We start from the raw sequence: 19,468 nt of genomic DNA on the forward strand, positions 1-19,468 counted from the left end.
TACATTTTGGAAATCCAGTGGTTGCTGATAGTAGATCAATGTCAGGATTATGAATCAAGTACTCAGATGATATCTAATAATTTGGTGGTTTGTCAAACACGTGAGATCCTAGATTATGCCAGTAACAGACCACTTAGGAACAGCAGGCTGTCCAAATATTTTCCTGATATGTTCAAACTTTCCCCACTGAGCCTGCACTAAACCGTTTGCTAGCAAACCAAAGGAAATTTTATTTCACTTTTCTGCCAAGCAGGTCAACTGAAAAAGCAGCGAGTAAAATGGACAAGGAAATGTTGCAAATAATGTACTGTATTAATAATTTACAATATTTCTTCAAGTAAAAATGTAAATGTAAAATGTAAAAATGGAGATTACATTAGGATCTAGTGATTTATGACAACTTTAAAACACTAGTCTAATATAGTGACACCTCAGTAAAACATGAGTGTAGGTGTAGACAAAAGAGCAGATGAATTCCACACTGTCTGTTGCAAAGCTGCGAGCAGACAGATCAAGCTTATTATTTACAGCTTTTTTCACTCATTCTCTCTCACTGTGATACTACCCGTCTGTAATATCTATCTCTCTAGTCCTCCTGTCCTTCATTTGTACTCGAGATCCCCTTTGCTTCCCCCATTCAATTCCTTTGCCACTCATAAAACGCACACTTGGGCCAAGATTCATATATGGAACTCTTGGAGGAAGGTGTTGAGTACCACGGCAGATGGGTCCAATATCTTCTCTTGGCTTTTTAATGTGACAACAAGACCCATTAGAGCGTAGCTGAGAGCTGTGAATCATGCTGGGTAATGGGGCACACGCCCTCCTCATTTTGTGAGGAGGAGAGTGACTGACCTGGGCGTGTTGCTCCAGGGCTGAACTTTTCTCCCTCTGTAGGAGGTTGTACTCTGCATTTTGGGTCACTCGGGTCTCTTGAAGGTGAATGTGGGAGGCCTCTAGAGCACGCTTCTCCACCGTTAGGTCTAACAGCTCCTGCTGAAATCGACCTAGCTCCTCTCTGGCTGCTGCTCGCTCTAGCTCTGCCTCCCGTTTGCGTTCTCCAAGCTCTGCCTTTTCGGACTCGACCTGGCAGCAGATAGGTCAAAAACAATATTTTTATGAATACATAGCATGATGATTACCACGTTGAAAAGACCAGCCTTTCTGGCCGCCATCATATATTGTGATGCGGATGTTGGTATGCTGGTATCCATACCAGGACCATTCTTTTGTCAGCCAGCTTCATCGTAAACCATTTCCTTTACTAAAATGATCAGTTGTTTCACACCATGATGTAATAAAAAAACTAGCATCCACACAAATTGCTTAACCCAGTAATTACCTTCTTATTTTGTTTTCTTTCCCTGAAAAATAACTGAATGTGAGAAACTAGAGATTATTCAAGATTTAATACTTTAATCAAAAGTCACAAATTAAAAAAATAAAAAATAAATTATGAGTATAAACATTATGCACACTATCCAGTGACCCTGACCTGTAAGAGAAGACGGTTCAATTCGACCTTATCTTTAGCCAATCCCTCACTCAGGGCTCCCATCTTGGCCAGGGAGTCCTGTAGCCCTGCATCTTCACTTCGTAGTTTAGTGAGCACCAGTTCCTGCTCAGCATTCTGGGCCTCTGCCTATAGGGAGGCAGTACAAACATCAGTGGGAATTTGGTTATATACAATCATTAGCTACCAAGTTCAGATAACCAGCATTTATTTTGTATTCAGCGGTTAGGGTAAAATATGTCTGCAGAGATGTTTAATAGCACTGTTATATTTTGTCCCCAGAATGACCTGTGGTAGAACTGCGGAAGTGTGGACAACTGTAAGTTAGAGTAAGTGATGAAAAATCCTACAAAGGCAGTTTTGCATGGTAAATATCAACCACTACAAATAAGCAGAGCTACATAACTCACCCAAGGTCAAAGTAAACTGAGTTTCCAGTAATTCAACAACTGAGCTGGAATTTTGACAGGGGAAAAACTCTGTATTTACTTAATGGATAAATAATGCAAAACTGGGTAAACAGTTTTATGACTGGATGTAATTCACTGTAGCAACATGCAGGTGAGAACAGTTTTATACAGACTTAGATCAGGTGTTGTTAAGATGAATGAATGAGTGAATATGTGAATGAAAGAATGAATTAATGAGTGAGTAAATACAGTATGTGAATAAATGAGTGACTGAGTGAGGAAGGGAGTAAATGAATGAGTGGTTTAAGAGAATGTGTGAGCTATGGAGTGACCGAGTGAAAAAATTTTATGTTTTGAAATAATAGTGAGTGACATTATTGGAAGAAAGAATGTGTGAGTGTATAAAATATGGACTCAGTAAGATGTAGTGAGTGAAGTAATAAGTGAGCAGGTGAGTGAATGTGATGGAACGAATGAGTGGGTGAGTAAATGGATGATTGAATAAGTGGGAGGGTGTGTGAATGTGTAGAGCAGTACTCTAGAGAGAGCCTGTGCAAGGCTGCTCTTTTCGTCCTCCAGAACCTCTTTCTGCAAAGTCAGCTGACTCAGAGCTTCCTTTAGTGTGACCAGCTCTTTACTCATATCCGAGTGTCTTATCTCCAACTGCTCCAGAATGTGTCGTCTGTAGAAAAACACAAATGCACACAAACTATCAAGATGTAAATACAAACTTTTTGATCTGTAGATATGGACAAATCAGCACAAAAAACTAATGAAAACCCAGGCACACTATGGCATAAAGCAACCAAATTAGCTCACAGGAAATGTACACACAAACAAACATAATTTTAAAGTAAACATTGTTAAGGTTAAGGTAAAGGCACATACTTATGTACACAAACATACACAAGCAGAGATATTTCTATAAACACACTTCTAAAAGACATTTCCTCATCAGAGCAGAAAAAAGACTTAAAGATCACATCCAAAAACATTCTTATCCATATACAGTACATAATAACACATGATCAGGGTTGTCACCTTTGACCTAACCAGTAAACTAATACATTATGCATCTTCATGTTTAATACATTTTGTAAACAATACTATTCTGGTTTGATTCAAGGCTACTTTAAGGACAACATGTGCTAGTGATACTGACTGTAAACAATAGGACAGGGAAATAAACAAGGGCCAAGAAGGAAGTCAAGGGGTTTGAGGTTTCGCAATGCTGTACCCCCTCTCGGATTCAGAGCATTCTCGGGCCAGCTGCCTCTCCAGGTCCTCCCTCTGCTGCCTGAGGAGGTCTCTCTGCCTCTGAACATCTAGAGAGGAGCCTCTCAAAGCTTCCTGCTCTGCTTGTGTGCATTCCAGCTGCTGCTGCAGGGCAGAGAGCTGCCTCTCAAGCTCTCTTTTTTCACTAGGAATGGAGAAAGCGGCAGTTGTGGTGGGGTATGTGGCTGTTCAGGTTATAGTCCTAAAACTAGAGGATTTGCATGATTGAGCCGCAGCTACTGTACTGATAAATTAGGACTACAATTACCACAAAGATGTGAGTTTGTGTGTTTGAATCAGAATCATGAGCCTTTGTAGCATAACACAACTTGTAATTTATGTTGTAGAAAAAAATGGAAAGCAAAGATATTTATAAATTAGTCTGCTGGGTTAACTTGCAAAATTATGTAAAGGCTAAACAGCTTTATAGAAAAATACTGACATAAAAGTAGAGGGTATGAATGTTCAGTTAGAAACTCATTTGTGCAGGTTTACACTGTCATTGAACAATGGCATCCTTTATCAAAATGCCCAGGTTCATTCAGTAGCAGACATTACCTGGTTACTATGCCCAGTGAGGTGCGGTATCTTTGGGCATGTCTGGTGCTGCCCTCCTCAGATCTCTCCAATAGTTGATTCTCTTGCTGCAGTTCCCGGATTCTTTGTTCCAGGCTTCTGGATTCATCTTCCCCCACATGCAGCTGATCTCGCAAGGTGGCAACCTGCTCTTGGGAAGCTTCCAGACGTGCTTGCAACTCCTTTGGGTGGATAGATATTTTAATTTAGTTAAATGTACTGAAATTACATACGCTTTGTGATAGCAGAGTAAACTATTGGGGAGATACAGTGAAGTGTGTAATTTCTGTACCACTAGGAGTGATGACACCTGTGCCATATAAGGAGGGTGTACAGGAGGTTTGTTGCAAACCTGAATTTGTGCCTGCCGCTGTAAGAGCGCTCTCTGCACAGCTATCAAAATACCGTCCCGTTTAGAAGAGGAAATGGATCCTGCAGAAACAGATGGGTGTTCATCTTTTGATGAGTCTGAGGAACTGTTGCCACTGACCACCTAAAAGAGAAAAAAAAGATGAGTTGACAATTACTCTTCTCATGTTTAGTACATCTGGCCCAAAATATCATGCCCAATAATCATGTTTAGTAAACCTGATTAATGTTGTGCAGTAACTGTTGCAGACTGCTGAGCTCGCGGTGTAAGGCATCCCTCTCGGTTCGGTCTTCGGACCAATTTATTTCCTGTGCAGGAAAGCATTCAGGTCAAATTGCAGCTTCTGGAACAACCATGACGCACACCAGACAAGACAACTAAATAGTGATAGTGTTTATCAAGACTACTCTTCCCAATTAATGATTCTGCCCAACTTGATTCGAGCAGCTGAGTATTTAGCCATCTTCAAGAAATGGCTAAAAACACATCTCTTCCATCTACACTTGACCCTCTAACACCAGCACACTCTATCCTTTTTTTATTGTATCTACTTTTTTCTTTTATTTATTATAAAAAAACTGTCTTTTCTTTTTATTAATTACAAAAAAATGTACCCTCTAACACAAGCTTTGTTTATTTGTTTCTATTTGTCTATTTCTATTTTTCTACTTGTTTTCTTTTTATTTATTCTAAAAAAATAATAACTTGACCCTCGAACACTAACTCTCTCTCTATTCTATTTCTATTCTATCTACTTTTTATTCTTTCTATTCATTAGAAAAGGGGTTCTCAAACCTCTCCATGAAGTACCCCCAGCACTGCACGTTTTGTATGTCTCCCTATATCAGGCACACCCACTTCAGGTCTTGCAGTCTCCACTAATGAGCTGATTAGTTGAATCAGGTGTGATAGATGAGAGAGACATACAAAATGTGCAGGGCAGGGGGTACTCCAGGACAGGTTTGAGAAAAAAAAACTTGCTTCATGTTCTGCGTTAGACTAATGGGGACTTGACACAGCATGTACATATTGTTGCACTTTTGTTGGTTTGATTGCTTCTATTGTTCTCATTTTTAAGTCGCTTTGGATAAAAGTGTCTGCTAAATGATTAAATGGAAATGGAAATGATTCTACTGCAACACTGCTCACCATCCTGTCCAAGCTGCTCCGCAGTGCTGTCAGATTGCTTTCTTTCTCAATGTTCTGTGCTCTGAGCTGCTTCACCATTTCACCCAATTCCAGGATCCTATACAGATACATATATGTTAGACTTTAAATATCATAATATCAAAGTGTCCTAAAAGTGGTCCATATGACTTGTTTGCTTTCTTCTGAAGTCATATGATAGATTGTGAGGAACAGACTGAAATTAAGTTGTCTTTACCTAAAAATCTTGACATCCACAATAGCTCCCTTTGGCACGTTCATGTAAGAAGTAACAGTGTACGATTTGACATTGAATAATTTCAATTTATCAGTTGAACTGGTTCACAAAACATGGCCTGAGCCTGATTTTCAAGTGAACTTCAACTTCAGTGGCTAATAATTCAATGAAAATGAGTATCATCAGTGAATAACAGCTTACATTTTGGTCTGTTTCTCAAGAAAAGCTGCAATTTAACTTCAGAGACTCAAGAGTTGCATGGATCACTTTTATATTATATTTGAAGCTTTTGCATTCTTTTTGAAGGTTCAAAGCTTTAGACATTAAGGTATGTAATTGATAAAAGAATTAACATTTTTGGGTGTACTACTCCTTTAAGAAAAATAGCACACCCTTTTTCGATATTGTAATCTGCAAATTGAAATAAACACAGATTTTTTGAGGTTCTGAGGTATGCTAAGACCTACAGTACTCATTATTTTGCATGAGCATACATACTACCACAATATGAAAAAATTGTGCATGTGTGTAACATTAACATGGTTAAGGCAAAATGATTAAACACTCTTATGTGTGCTTATTTGATACCCATTTGTCTATGGCCCTTTCTTCCCACTGCAATAAAGCTCAGATAAAATTTCATATATCAAAATGGAGAGTGATCTCTGCTCTCTACATTATAAAACTGTCACTGATGAAAGGATGTAGAAGAAAGAAGCTGCAATGACTCCATTCATCAGAAGACCCCAACCCTGCTCTGTCAGATCCATGGATCTGCTCTCAAAAGAAAGTGTCATAGACCACTGACATATTATACAAGTAAATGAAGAATGTAGAGGATACTGAACAGCAAATAAAGAGACACACTCTTTCTCTCTAGTTTTGGCATGCCACATAGGTGGATAGATGAGGCAATCTGTGCTGACCTTCCCTGTGTGTCAGTACTCAGGACAATGTACAATGAGTCATCTAGGAGATGTGAGTTCAGGACATCAATAATTAAATTCAAAGCATTGGGATAGGTGCTGAAATTTATGACACTGTGAAATCCTTTCAATACGATAATTTAACTCCAGCAGCCAATACTGTATGTATTTATTACAGCATGCTGCTCAAGCATGATGACACTTGTATATTACTGGTGAAAAATGAATGGGACATGTACATAAACAGACAGACATGTTGTACCTAGAGTTAAGCTCTACTTTCTCTGCGTCAAAGCGGGCCTGCAGCTGCATAGCCTCTTTCAGTTTGTGTCTTAGCTGATTCTCCAGTGCAGATACTCCGCTGCTAGCGGGGGTACAAGGCTTGCTCATGCTAGCCTCCAAATTCACACAGGCCGTATGAAGACGATGGCCAGCCACCACACACTCGGCTCGCATGTCCGATAGACTCCTGTAAAGCACAAGAAAGAACTATTACAACCAGCAGGAGCAATTTCCTTACACAACAATTTCCTTACGTTCCCAAGGAAATGTGTTTTGTTCACAGCTGACGAGAGCCAGGTGGCCTAAATTATATTGTGATCTGGGAATAAACCCTTTGAACAGTGTCGTGTCTGAGTAAGGGCCGTGAACATTTTCTCTGCTGTCCATGTGTTGGGTAATCCACATTACAGCAAATTACTCAACAATGATCACAGCATTTACATAGGCCGAGCCCTCATCAAGCTTGGCTCTGATGGATGGCTCAAGACTAATCTGAAGGGCAATCTAACCATCACATTTCCCCGGACGATGCGGTCAGGATGGGTGAGGGTTGACCCAGGTGACCCACTGCACTTTGATCCCAAGCAGGGATAAATGGTGGTGGGTTTGGAAAGAGGGTTCTGGCTGCAAGCTACACTCACCTGTCAGCGAAGGCCCGCAGCTGGGTGAAAGAACTTCGCAGGAAGGCGGCCTGGCGCCACAGAGATCGCACACAAGCTTGCTCGCGGCCGTTTCGGGAGGTATTCATCTGCGGGAGAGCGACATGGCCATATGGTCGGCAGGTTCGGTAATAAGGAGGGTGGCAAAGAGGTTAAAGATGTCTCCATTATAGATGCACACATATGAAAAATAATGAATACACCCACACATACAAGCACATGGCTAGACTTAAACTGATAGGCGGACACACTCACAGAAACTCGCTTACACAAATGGTACAGTAAATTTTTCTTGACTGTATCACCAGATGTTTGCATGAATTCTCGCTCTTTTTTTTCCAATCGACTGGAATGTTTTCAGAGGAAACAACAGCTGAGAAAATCACAAAAATGATTTAAAACAAAGACAGTGTCCAGACTGACAAAACAGACACCAGGGTGGAATTCCACAAGTTCCAGAGTTGAGTTTCATTGGGTTGGGATAAGGAAAGGTTTTTCTTAAACTGTGGATTTGGATAAAAACATACACTACAGATCTCTCCTTCCTTCCCTCTGTCTCTTTTTCCTCCTCCCTCTCACCTCAAGTTCCCTCCTGAGTCGCGTGTCCCTCTGCTCTGCCTCCTGTTGTGCCTTCTGCAGGCTTTCCATCAGGGCCTGATTGGCTTCATTGGCTTGTTCAAGTAGTTCCCGGAGCAGCGCATTGACCTGGCTCAAACCAGAACACCTGTGAAATATATGGAACTGTTTCAGAGCACTGTATCCCGGGATACACCTGTTAAGCCATGAGCCAAACTTTGCGCATGATCTCACCCCCCTCCATTGCACGGCCTCTATCAGCTTCTATGTTTACAGGCTTATAAAGGCCCACGTCACATTCTACATTGCCAGTCACGCTTAGAGGGGAATGTGCATGACGGTTTTATAAAGGCCATGTCAGCTCCAGCCTAATTGCCACCAGACTTGCTTGTCAAATAGTTTACAGGGTTATTTACATAATTCGTGGCAGAATCCACCCAGTTGCATACAAAGATTGATGCCAGGGTGTGAGGCAGTAAGGGCAATGAACAAAACGATCATCAAAGGGGTGAGCAACAGAGAGAGACACGATCAAAGCTACAAGAATGTGTTTAATCATTTTCAATAAGTAGCTCCATGATTATGTGGTTTGGCTTAATTCTGCAGCTTGTGCCCCTCTAAGAAAACGCAAAGCCGAGGTAGACAGCTTAGCAATAATGTAATAATGTAATACAAGCGTAACATTTCTGCCATGCTGAATCTCAGTTAATTGTGGCATGTTATGAAATTATCATGAGCGTGGTACAGTTGACTTCTCTGACATAGGAAATTAAATAAATTGTGTAGAGCCACAGATGATCGGGTGAACTGCACTGTGCAGTGTGCTCTCTGACAGAGGCACTAAGGTGTAAAAATGAATGAGAGCTTGGCAGCTGGGCGGCCCAGAGTTTGCCATAACTGTTTCAATTACGGGCAAGTGGCACAGTAAATCACATTCTTTTAAAGGCTGGCGTCTGGGATGGTAGGTTAGCAGCCTCTTTGTATGAAGTGCAGTAAAATCTGTTTGGCTAAGATAGTGAACAAGGCTGTGATAATTAAGTCTGACAAACTGGATACCTTTTGTTTTTGACACCCCTTCTAAAACTATTCATTACCAGGATGTGCTTGTGGGGATTGAAGTAGGCAGCTAGGAGATTTTATATACGGCAGTTCAGCATTTGCCTTCCTGATATATGTTGTTCATGTGTCGTTTCTCAATGTTAGAAGGGTGAAGTAGCCTGGTGGAAAATTCAGCTTAGGTGGTGGTACTTCTGTTTTAGAGCATGGAAGCTGGTTTCTAGCTGGTCTGAGGTGCTCAACAGTAGCTCCAAACTGGTCATTAGCTGGTCTAATCTCATACCTAACCAGCCCAGTTGGTTCCAACTGGTTATTAGCTGGCTTAAGCTGGTCATTAGCAGGTCATTACCTGTTCCAGGCTGGTCACTGGTTACTCCATGCCGTTCATTAGTTGATATAAACTGGTCTTTAGGTGGTGCGAGCTGGCAGACCATCTTGGTTCAGCTACAAGGTCATACTAGTTTGTGGTGGTCATGCTGGTTTTTGAAACAGCTGGTTTAGGAAACCAGGTGCCATGTTCCAAAACACAACTACCATCTTAAGATGGATTTTCCAACAAAGAAACAGAAACTCTCTACAAGGTTCCCTTTCGATACTACACTCGTACTGCGTCTTGCTAGACGCATATGGGAAAAAAGCCTTTTTTCTCCTGAACTGAAGTCTTCTTCATTCACGCAGTGAAACTGCATGGCCATTGGTTCGTGCAGTGTATTAACCCTTTAATGTGTACGATCACACCGGTGTGATCACTCTAGGCTGGTCCCTGGAGTGTACAATCACACCGGTGTGATTAGAACGTTCAGTGCGTCATGTGATCAACTGCTGGATTCAAAATTCAAATCTGCTTTCACGCTTTTCCTGGCACTGTGCCAGAGACGGACATGCTCGCTTGTCATATCACCGTGTTTTCAACCATTTAATGCTTATTTTAGGTTTCAGACATCTAAATACACATAAGTACTAGTAAAACAATAAATGTATACTTTGTAAAATACACACCGATGTCTATGGAAGTGGCAATAATATTCCATTCAATTATAATTTGACGACATGTTTTATTGATATCATATACACATATGTAGGTAACTTTAAAGTTTAGTCTACACTTCTTCCAGTTCACCAGAAACTTACTTTAATGTCTTTCGGGAGGAGAGAGTGAATTTACGTGTCGTAAAACCCACAGCTCGGATTCAGCGCGAACTAACATGGCGGCGCCCATCACCCGCAATAGATCAACTAACATGGTCATTATAAAGGTGTTTACACTACCAAATACATTTACTTACACGTATTTGAGTATCGGAATATCAGATATTTCATAATATAGGGAACATGTCAGTGAATATTTTGAATAAAAAAGGAAAAACTAAATAAAAGCGATGCATGTGTCATATAGCGCTATTGTGGCTGCGGTGTGTCACGTGACAAACGTGATGCGTCTCCATGGAAACAGTAAAGCGATACTTTTTAATATATCGGCTGCCTAAAAAAAATCCCGCCGGGGGCTCAGATAGTATATTTTAAACTCACGTGCGAAAAGGTTAAAAAACGAACCAATGGCTAGGCAGCGAAGCTGCACGAGCCTATGGCGACGAAGCCCGCCAAGCCTGCCAAAGCCCGCCAGAATGGGCGGGGCGTCTGGCTATATAAGCGGGCGTTCGCCACAGGATTCTCAGATTTCTTCTCCTTCAGCGACGACTCTACTCTCATCGCTGATCCTGAAAGTCTGCTCGCCGTTGACACGCCTTCGCAGCTGGAATCGGGACCTCTCAGCACAGCTTACCTGCTTTTCCGCCGCTACAGCGACGCAGCAGTTCCGGTCCGTTTCCCCTGTCGCCATACGGCGATTCTGAAAGAGCTTATTTCTAGCAGGTAAGCCCTAAAAGAGCAAATTCAAGCGACGTTGTTGCAAATGTTGCGCTGCGAGTGTGGCTCGTGCAGGGAAACTTGCACAATGCAGAAGAGCAATGAGTACATCATCTGTCGGGGCAGACCCCATGCAGAGACTGCTTGCTCACTGAGACGGAATGCTCACTTCAGCATGAGTCGCGCTCTTCTCCACTCGCGGACCTCCTTCACTGGAGGCAGCCCCGCTCTCCCATTTCTCCTCTCTCAGCGAGCCTCGGAACGTGAAACAGCGGAGTCAGGGAGCTAAGCAACTGGGTCTGAGCGATCGCATGCTGGCACTGTACCCGCGTGCTCGCTCTCCCCGTTGCACTCGGATCCGCCGCAGAAGGGCAGTGAGCTGTGCGCTTACTGAGACAAAATGCTCACTCGAGCATGAGTTTCGCTCTTCTCCACTCGCGGACCATCTTCACTGGAGGCAGCCCCATTCTCCCGTTTCTCCTCTCGCAGCGAGCCTCGGAGAGGGAAACAGCGGAGTCAGGGAATAAGCAATTGGTCGGACTGATCTCATGCTGGCACTGTGCCTGCGTGCTCTCTCTCCCTGTTGCACTCAGATCCGCCGCAGAAGCGCAGTGAGCTACGCCCTTACTGAGACAGAATGCTGACTCAAGCATGAGTCTCGCTCTTCTCACTATTCTCCATTTGCTCGCGGACCGCCTTTCACTGAACCGCTGTCACACTTCTCCTCTCTCAGCAAGTCTCGGAGAAAGAAACGGCGAAGCCTGGGAACTAAGCAACCGGGTCTGAGCGATCTCACACCGAAACAGAGCCTGCGTACTCGCTCTCCCCGCTGCGCTTCGATCCGTGTCTGTAAGGATCAGTGCCCCTCTTTACATCGAGCGGCTCTATCCTCTTAAGCAGATCGGAGCAGATGCTGCCGCTGGCAGCTTCAAATTTGTATGTGTGTCACTATGGCTGTGCTCACAGACACAGGCTGCGTTTACCACGAAAGTAATATGCCCCTGTTTGTTTGCAGAAGGCAGCCCCGCCTCCCCGCGCTCATGTTTCTCTCCTCCCAGTTACCTCGGAGGAAGCAACGACGAGCTCGCGGGTTGAACGATCAGACTTGAGCAATCCTCGACACACATCATGCGTGCTTAATCTGCCAGTGTGTGTTACACATGAGGATCAGCGCACCTCGTTATACGAGCAGCTTAATCCTCCCAGGCAGATCAAAGCAAAGCGCGGGCAGCTTCGCATTTGTGAGTGCGTCGCTGAGCCCCACTTCCCCCGCTCTTGTGTTTCTCTCCTCCCAGTTACTCTGAGGTAGAAGTGGCAAATTCGCGGGTATGATCGATCAGACTGAGTGATTTAATGCTGGCAAGGCCCCCGCTTGCATCACTCTCCATGCAGCTCTTTGATCTGCCAGTGTGTTTACACGTGAGGATCACCACCCCTCACTGTCGAGCGGCTCAATCCTCCTCGGCGGTTTGGAGCAGAACGCTGTCACCAATGATTCAATATCGCTGACAGCTTTGTATTTGAACGCGCCTATCGCCTGGGGTCTTGCCACACTGAGGCAGCTCTGCTGAGACAGACCGCTCTTACTACGAGAGTTCATGTCTCGCTCTGCTTTGCTCGTGGCTCGCCTTCTTGAATGAAGACGGCCCCCGCCCCTCCCCTCATCTGCTACGAGCAGATTTGAGAGAATGCGCGCAGCATTTTTGATCTGTCAGAGTGTTTACACATGAAGATCATCAAAACTCCTCTTCTAACGAGCGGTTTGATCTTTTTTAGGTGGATTAAAAGAGAATGCTGTCGCTAATGATTATTATCACTGACAGCTTCAAATTGGACGCGTCTGGGCCACGCCCACACTGAGGCAGCACACACGGGGGCGGATTTCTCTGCTATGAGAGCATTAAGTCTAGCAAAGCATTTTTTGAAAGCATTTTCAGGGAAAGCAAATTTCCTCTTCTGAGTGTGGGGTCCCCATACGGCGACCAGCCTCTCAATTTAATCCAACCCCTTGTCACACGGGCTGAGGCCTGACAGGTGTTGGAGACAATAAAGCGAGTTTATTCACTGCAATTCGCTCGAATACGCCGCGATTCGACTGCATGGTTCCCACCTCAGTTTAGAGCAAAGATGCACACGTCCTGCACTCAGAGGTGATGAATTTGCTGGCGATATGAGCCGTAGAAACGGTTCACCCAGCTCAGAGCGAGTCAGGCTTCCACAGCCGCTACTTTTTCATCCCCAAAAAGGATGGTGGCCTCCGGCCCATCCTCGATCTCAGACACCTGAATCACGCCCTCATGAAAACGTCGTTCAGGATGACTACGCTGAAACAGATCCTTGCGCAGAGCCTCCTCCTCAGCCCCCTGGAGTGCCTGGGACTCCTGGGAACAATTTTCAACTCAGCCCAAATGAGAGCTGTAGTCACGCTGGAACAGGCTCAGGCCATACGGAGGCTAGCGACCTCCTTCTAGATTGGTACCACTCGCCCTCTCAAAGCGTTTCAGAGGATGCTGGGCCTCATGGAGGTGGCATCACCAGCGCTACAGTTGGGTCTGCTTTGTATATGCCCCCTTCAGCGCTGGTTGAAACCACGGGTTCCATCCCATGCGTGGCGTCATGGATGCCTGCAGATCAGGGTGAGTCAGGCCTGTGTAACAGCCCTGGCCCCCGGGAAAAGCTCCCGCTGGATGGAACAGGGCGTGGCCATAGGGATGGTTTGCAGAAGGACAGTCGTCACAACAGACGCCTCCAACTCAGGTTGGGGGGCGCTGTGCGAGGGCATACCGACTTTCGGCCACAGGCCGAAGGCGGAAAAAGGCTTCCACACCAACTGCCTGGAAATACAGTATGTTGAGCCTGTCAGTTCTTCCTGCCAGTCCTAAAAGGGCACCATGTGCTCAACCCGCGCTCGCTGAGAGAAGCGCATATACCGGGCAAACTGAACCAAGGAGCAATGTCCCCTCAGGGGAGTGGACGCTCCATCCGCAGACGGTTCAGAGGATCTGTCTAAACCGCGGCAAAGACCCTAAGACTTCCGATTTGACAGAGGTATTGTCATTTCTGCAAGAGCTGCTGGATAAGGGACGCTCCCCATCCACGCTCAAAGTCTATGTGGCGGCTATAGCTGCTTCTCATGCACCTATCGAGGGCCAATTGGTGGGCAGACACAGCGAGGTCATCCGCTTTCTAAGGGGTGCCAGGAGGCTGAATCTGCCTCATCCCCCTACTGTCCCTTCATGGGATCTGCCCACAGTGCTGAGGGCCCTGAAGGGCCCCGCCTTCGAGCCACTACAGTCTGCCAACATTCGGTCGCTATCGCTGAAGACTGCTCTGCTTCTAGCACTGGCATCAGTAAAGCAAATAGGGGACCTGCAGCACTCTCTATTAGCCCTGCCTGCCTGGAATTCGGGCCTAACAACACTAAAGTCATCCTGAAACCAAGGCATGGTTACGTACCTAAGGTGCTCTCCACTCCTTTCAGAGCACAGGTCATTACGCTCTCTGCGCTTCCCCCCTCTGAAGAGGACAGAGAGCTATCTCTGCTCTGCCCCGTCAGAGCTCTGAGAATCTATATTGAACGTTCCGCCCACTATAGGCAGTCGGAACAACTCTTTGTCAGCTTCGGTAACCACACCAAAGGGCTTCCGGTCACGAAGCAAAGACTCTCTAGATGGATAGGAGACTCCATCTCGCTAGCGTACTCTTTCTTGGGTCTTCAATGGCCCATTGGAGTACGGGCCCACTCGACTAGAGGCATCGCCTCGTCTTGGGCATGGTCCAGTGGTGTATCCATTGCAGATATTTGTGAGGCAGTCGGCTGGGCCTCGCCATCCACATTTGCAAGGTTTTATAACCTGGAAGTCCCGGCCTTGCAGGCCAGAGTCCTTTCCGCTTGAAGTGACACGCGCTGAGTAAACAGATCTGGCGGAGAGCCCTTGACCATATCACGCTCAAGCTCTCTGGCATCAGTTCACCTGTTAGCTCTCGACCCTTGGGTGTCGATGTTACAGGAGTACTTTGGAACGATTGACCAGGCCGGGTGTGACCTCAGGAAGCTCAACCCGTCTTAGCCTTGGAATGCTGTTAACTTCTCTATGGGCAATGGTTGCTTATGGAAGTTTGATATCTTAGTCGTTCCACTACATTAGCATGGCGTGATTGTACTGTGTTCCCATATGCGTCTAGCAAGACGCAGTACGAGTGTAGTATCGAAAGGGAAAAGTACTCGGTTACTTAATGTAACCTTGGTTCCCTGAGATACGGGAACGAGTACTGTATTGCTAGCCATGCTATGTAGCTGCATGACTCAGTTGTCGCTTCAGTCGAAAGTAATCTGAGAATCCTGTGGCGAACGCCCGCTTATATAGCCAGACGCCCCGCCCATTATGGCGGGCTTCGGCAGGCTTCGTCGCCATAGGCTTGTGCAGCTCCGCTGCCTAGCCATTGGTTTGTTTTTTAATACACTGCACGAACCAATGGTCGTACAGTTTCACTGCGTGAATGAAGAAGGCTTCAGTTCAGGAGAAAAAAAGGCTTTTTCCCATATGCGTCTAGCAAGACGCAGTACTCATTCCCGTATCTCAGGGAACCGAGGTTACGTTAAGTAACCGAGTACGTTTATCATTCTCATTTTCCAAAATGTACAATTCTCCTTTGGTTCCAAATAGCAAGTCTTGACGTACTACTTGGCCGATTTGCCCATTCTCCTTCATTTTACCTTAGTCTGCCCGCCAGCATATTTCTCTGCACCTCTCGCTGTCAGAAATGCATATCACTCTTGTTCTTACCGTTTCTGCTCATCCTCCAGCAGTGCAAGTTTACTGTGTTCCTGCTCAAAGCGCTGGAGACGGTGTGCTGAAGAGTCTAGGTGTGACTGGAGCTAAATACAAGGACAGAGGCAGGTTTATACCTAACACCAGAATACAGTGCAACACCTGACAACAAACAAAAGTCACAGGAACAGATAGATATTTCTTAAAATAAAGTTCCACTGAAATTTTTGTGTGAAGGAGTAATATGTTCTTCAACCAGTAAAGGCTGTGAATTTCTGCAATGAGACGTACCGAGAGCCTCAGCTTCTCTGACTCTGAGGTTTTCTCCAGCACCTGCTGCTCTACATTTTCACATCTCTTCTTATACTGGAGCAACTGTGGACACAGACAATTACTTTCACTCTGCAACTTAAGATGGAGCACAATCCTAACTATACCAAAGCTTCATTGTTTCTTTTTGATATATATATATTCTAAAAGTAAGTTCCCCAGAATTACAAAATAATTTTCCCCCTCAAAGAATCTTTCCCATCTTTGACAAAATCAAATGTGCTGAATGAGACCACATCTAACAGTGGACCTTTGCCTGTAGTTTCTGCACCAGCTGAGCCTGTCTGTGTTGGCTCTCCTGAAAGGCCTGGAGCTTCAGCCTATAAGATCGTCCTTCCTCTCTTAGCCAACCCTGCTCTGCGCCATGCACACTCTGCTGTTCTGAATCGCCTGACTGCTGCAACAGCATCTGATCCAGCTGCAAAGACATATGCACACATTACACTGCTTTATCACCTTTTAGTTCCTTTATGGCTGTTCACAATTTGTATTTGCATGAGTTAGTGACATTTAAAATGAAAAATGGCTTCAAAAAATCTGAAGACTAAGTATTCTTGAATGAAGTTTAGCTTGTGCACACCAATCAAATATTTCCTTTTCTTGTTTTAAGCATAGGCAGCACTAGATTCATGTTTTTAGATTTATGCATAAAACAAGAAAAAAAATGTTGTATAAAAAAAAATCGGATTTAAAATATAGGTGAGCCTGTGGCTAGTTGTCACAGAGGTAAGTCACAAGCTTCGTATATATTCACATTCAATCAGGCAAGAAGTTAAATTTCAAACAAAAGGTTAAACTGTAGTCCAAGGACAAGAGTATGTTTTAACAAGTATTAGACTGAGGCAATGTGTCTTATGTGGTTTTAAATGTTATACATTATAATATATAATAATTTGGCTTCACATTTTTGCTGTTTCATGATTTATGATTAATTTTTTTTCCATTTTGCAGTAAAGCCAATAAAAGGCTGTTTAATGGTAGATTTCATTGTGACAACTTGCCCTGCTAAAGGTCAGTGTATGTTCAATGAACTGTATATTTTATCCTGAGCAAGCAGAAATGGTCAAAATACTTTTTTCTGTAGTCAAGACTTTAAATTCTGTGCCTTTACAGAAAATGACTTAAACCCACTCTGAGAAATACTCACTGCAGTAAAAAGTGTGACAACTTGGAGAAAGTTGTCTGTCACAATTGCAGAGTGTTTCTCCCTTGATTCCCGTCTTCCAATGGGGTCTTCAATCTCAATGTCCGATTACCCCACCAACCCCTCCCATCTTCCTTTAACCCCCAGTACATATCATGGTGCCAGACACCCAGTCCCTACTAACATAAACCACATGTTTCCTCTCAACACAACAACATGCTGCCTCAGCTGATTCAAACAAAGCAAGAAAAAGAGAGAGCGAGGGGTAGAGGGAGTAAAAGGTCATCTTCACCCTTTCTCAAATAATTTTTAAACAAAAATACACAGGTCTGCAGGTCATACTACAGGTCATACTGAAATCTCAGGCTAACACTCATCTGCTGCTAAGCTAAACAGCAGCCTCTACGACAATAGTCTCCCATTCCCAACTGGAGCCAAGGGCTTCGCAAAACTTAAAACATTTTCAAACAGTCATTCTGAGAGCTTTAATTCCATATACTACAAAGAGGGGCAAACCAGCACCCGGCTCTGGGCGGTTTTGGGGTTCAGGGCTCATAAGAGAACAGGGACTTATTATGTGGCCCGTTGTTAAGGTGACAGCTTTTGAAAGGGAACAGAAAAAGAAAAACATGGGTGGAGGACGAGTCAGAAGAGAGAGGGGGGACGTTGGGTGCAGCAGCAGCTGTGTTTAAAGGCTCCTTTGGAAACAGCTGCACTACCCTATTGATTATGTATCTTTGCAACTATTTTGGCACAATTAGAGGCAATTTGTTGCTACAACACAAAAAGCGTTTGATGCAAAGTCATGAAATAAATGGCACTTACACAAAACCATATTTTTCTGCCTTAAAAGCATATAGGGGTCAGGGGAGCAGCACAGCACACCTCTAGTGTGTACGTACCTCTGTATGTATATGGGTCAAAGACGAGACGTCACCATTTTGGTGTCCGCATCAAACTACATTTACGAAAGTAATTTTAAATGCATAAAAAAATACATCTTAAATGCAAGTAAATTGTCTACTTTCATATTTCAAATAACTTTTGTGACAATTAAATGTCAAAATATGGGGGAAATAATGTTCCAAGGTGTAAAATTGTCATTCAGTGTAATGCTCCGGACTTTGATTTTACCAATACATCTTTAAATAAACATATAAAATACCAAGTTAAGAAATATATTTGTTGTCTTGGCATTTTCAAGTAAGTATTGGCTGTGTTATATTAAAAGGACTATGTCTTATTGTTTTTTTTAAGTATTTAAATCGACAGGGGACTTTTGTCCCAAAAATGCAGTTTAACTGAGATCATTCAGTGTAACAGGTAGTTTTTTATCATATAAAAAACTGATAGTCATTCGGCAGATATTGATATTATTAAATGGCACCTTGAAGGCCGTGTGGTGCTGCAGAAAAGTGAGTTTATTGCTCTTAAATAATTTCATTAATGTTAACATATGTTACAAAAACACACGTCATTCAGTTAAATGCCAAAAAAACACTTTTACTGTTCGATTTTTTGAAAAACAAATATATGTTGTGAATAATTGCGATTAACTTTACTGGTCAAGTTCACTGTTTGAAATAGGTGGCCATTTGATTGCCTGTAATATTAGCTGATGTAGAAGTTTCGTCATTCAGGGTAATGGTTTTGTCATTCAGTGTAATGCAAATTCTCTGTTACACCACAGTAGTATCACTGTATAAATAACAGTTTTAGCATCTTATTTATATTACAGATAAACGAGGAATGTTTAGCATTGACAAATATGTGTTAAACTTAATAAATATTAATATTTGAATGCATTTTGGTATTGTTTAATTTGATTATTGATTAATTATAGACACCCATGAACAGAGGGAGTCACTAGGCACTGTAAAAAGCCAAAAAACTGTGGTTCAGGGTAATGCAAATTCTCTGTTACACCACAGTGTCATCCATTACACTGAATGACAGTATCACTGTATAAATAACAATTTTAGCATCTTATTTATATTACAGATAAATGAGGAATGTTTAGCATTGACAAATAAACTAAGTGTGAGCCCAGTAGCTTGGGTGGCACTCTTAAAGCCTGTTCACACCAAGAACAATAACTATAACAGTAACTATGTTAGCCTCCACACTGATGAACAATAGCACTGTTCATTCTAAGCATGTGCTGCAGATTTGTTGTCTGCCACTTTAAATGCTGGAGCTCTTTAAAGTTGAATGAATTCTAATTGAATTTTCTATTAAATTTTTTCTAGTCTATCTACTTGTTTTTCTTTTTGTGTGTGTGTGTGTGTCTGTATATGTGTGTGTGTATAATATATATATATATATATAT

The 19,468-nt window shown here is 43.4% G+C and overlaps 1 protein-coding gene across 1 annotated transcript in view; it reads right to left on the reverse strand.

Annotated features, from left to right (window-relative positions):
• The window catches only part of LOC107552261 (rootletin-like), a 64,045-nt gene that overhangs the window by 16,568 nt on the left and 28,009 nt on the right, over nucleotides 1-19,468 (reverse strand). Inside the window, exons 4-17 of the mRNA XM_016234120.1 lie at nucleotides 16,246-16,413; nucleotides 15,957-16,040; nucleotides 15,681-15,772; nucleotides 7,975-8,119; nucleotides 7,378-7,484; nucleotides 6,717-6,923; nucleotides 5,294-5,390; nucleotides 4,363-4,452; nucleotides 4,127-4,267; nucleotides 3,757-3,956; nucleotides 3,161-3,343; nucleotides 2,461-2,605; nucleotides 1,496-1,642; nucleotides 856-1,086 (exon numbers count right to left, since the gene is read on the reverse strand). Of these exons, the coding sequence (XP_016089606.1) occupies nucleotides 856-1,086; nucleotides 1,496-1,642; nucleotides 2,461-2,605; nucleotides 3,161-3,343; nucleotides 3,757-3,956; nucleotides 4,127-4,267; nucleotides 4,363-4,452; nucleotides 5,294-5,390; nucleotides 6,717-6,923; nucleotides 7,378-7,484; nucleotides 7,975-8,119; nucleotides 15,681-15,772; nucleotides 15,957-16,040; nucleotides 16,246-16,413 (2,037 nt within the window). The remainder of the gene's footprint in view (nucleotides 1-855; nucleotides 1,087-1,495; nucleotides 1,643-2,460; nucleotides 2,606-3,160; nucleotides 3,344-3,756; nucleotides 3,957-4,126; nucleotides 4,268-4,362; nucleotides 4,453-5,293; nucleotides 5,391-6,716; nucleotides 6,924-7,377; nucleotides 7,485-7,974; nucleotides 8,120-15,680; nucleotides 15,773-15,956; nucleotides 16,041-16,245; nucleotides 16,414-19,468) is intronic.

The sequence above is a fragment of the Sinocyclocheilus grahami genome, unplaced genomic scaffold, assembly GCF_001515645.1.
Source record: "Sinocyclocheilus grahami isolate Dianchi unplaced genomic scaffold, SAMN03320097.WGS_v1.1 scaffold444.1, whole genome shotgun sequence".
NCBI lineage: Eukaryota > Metazoa > Chordata > Actinopteri > Cypriniformes > Cyprinidae > Sinocyclocheilus > Sinocyclocheilus grahami.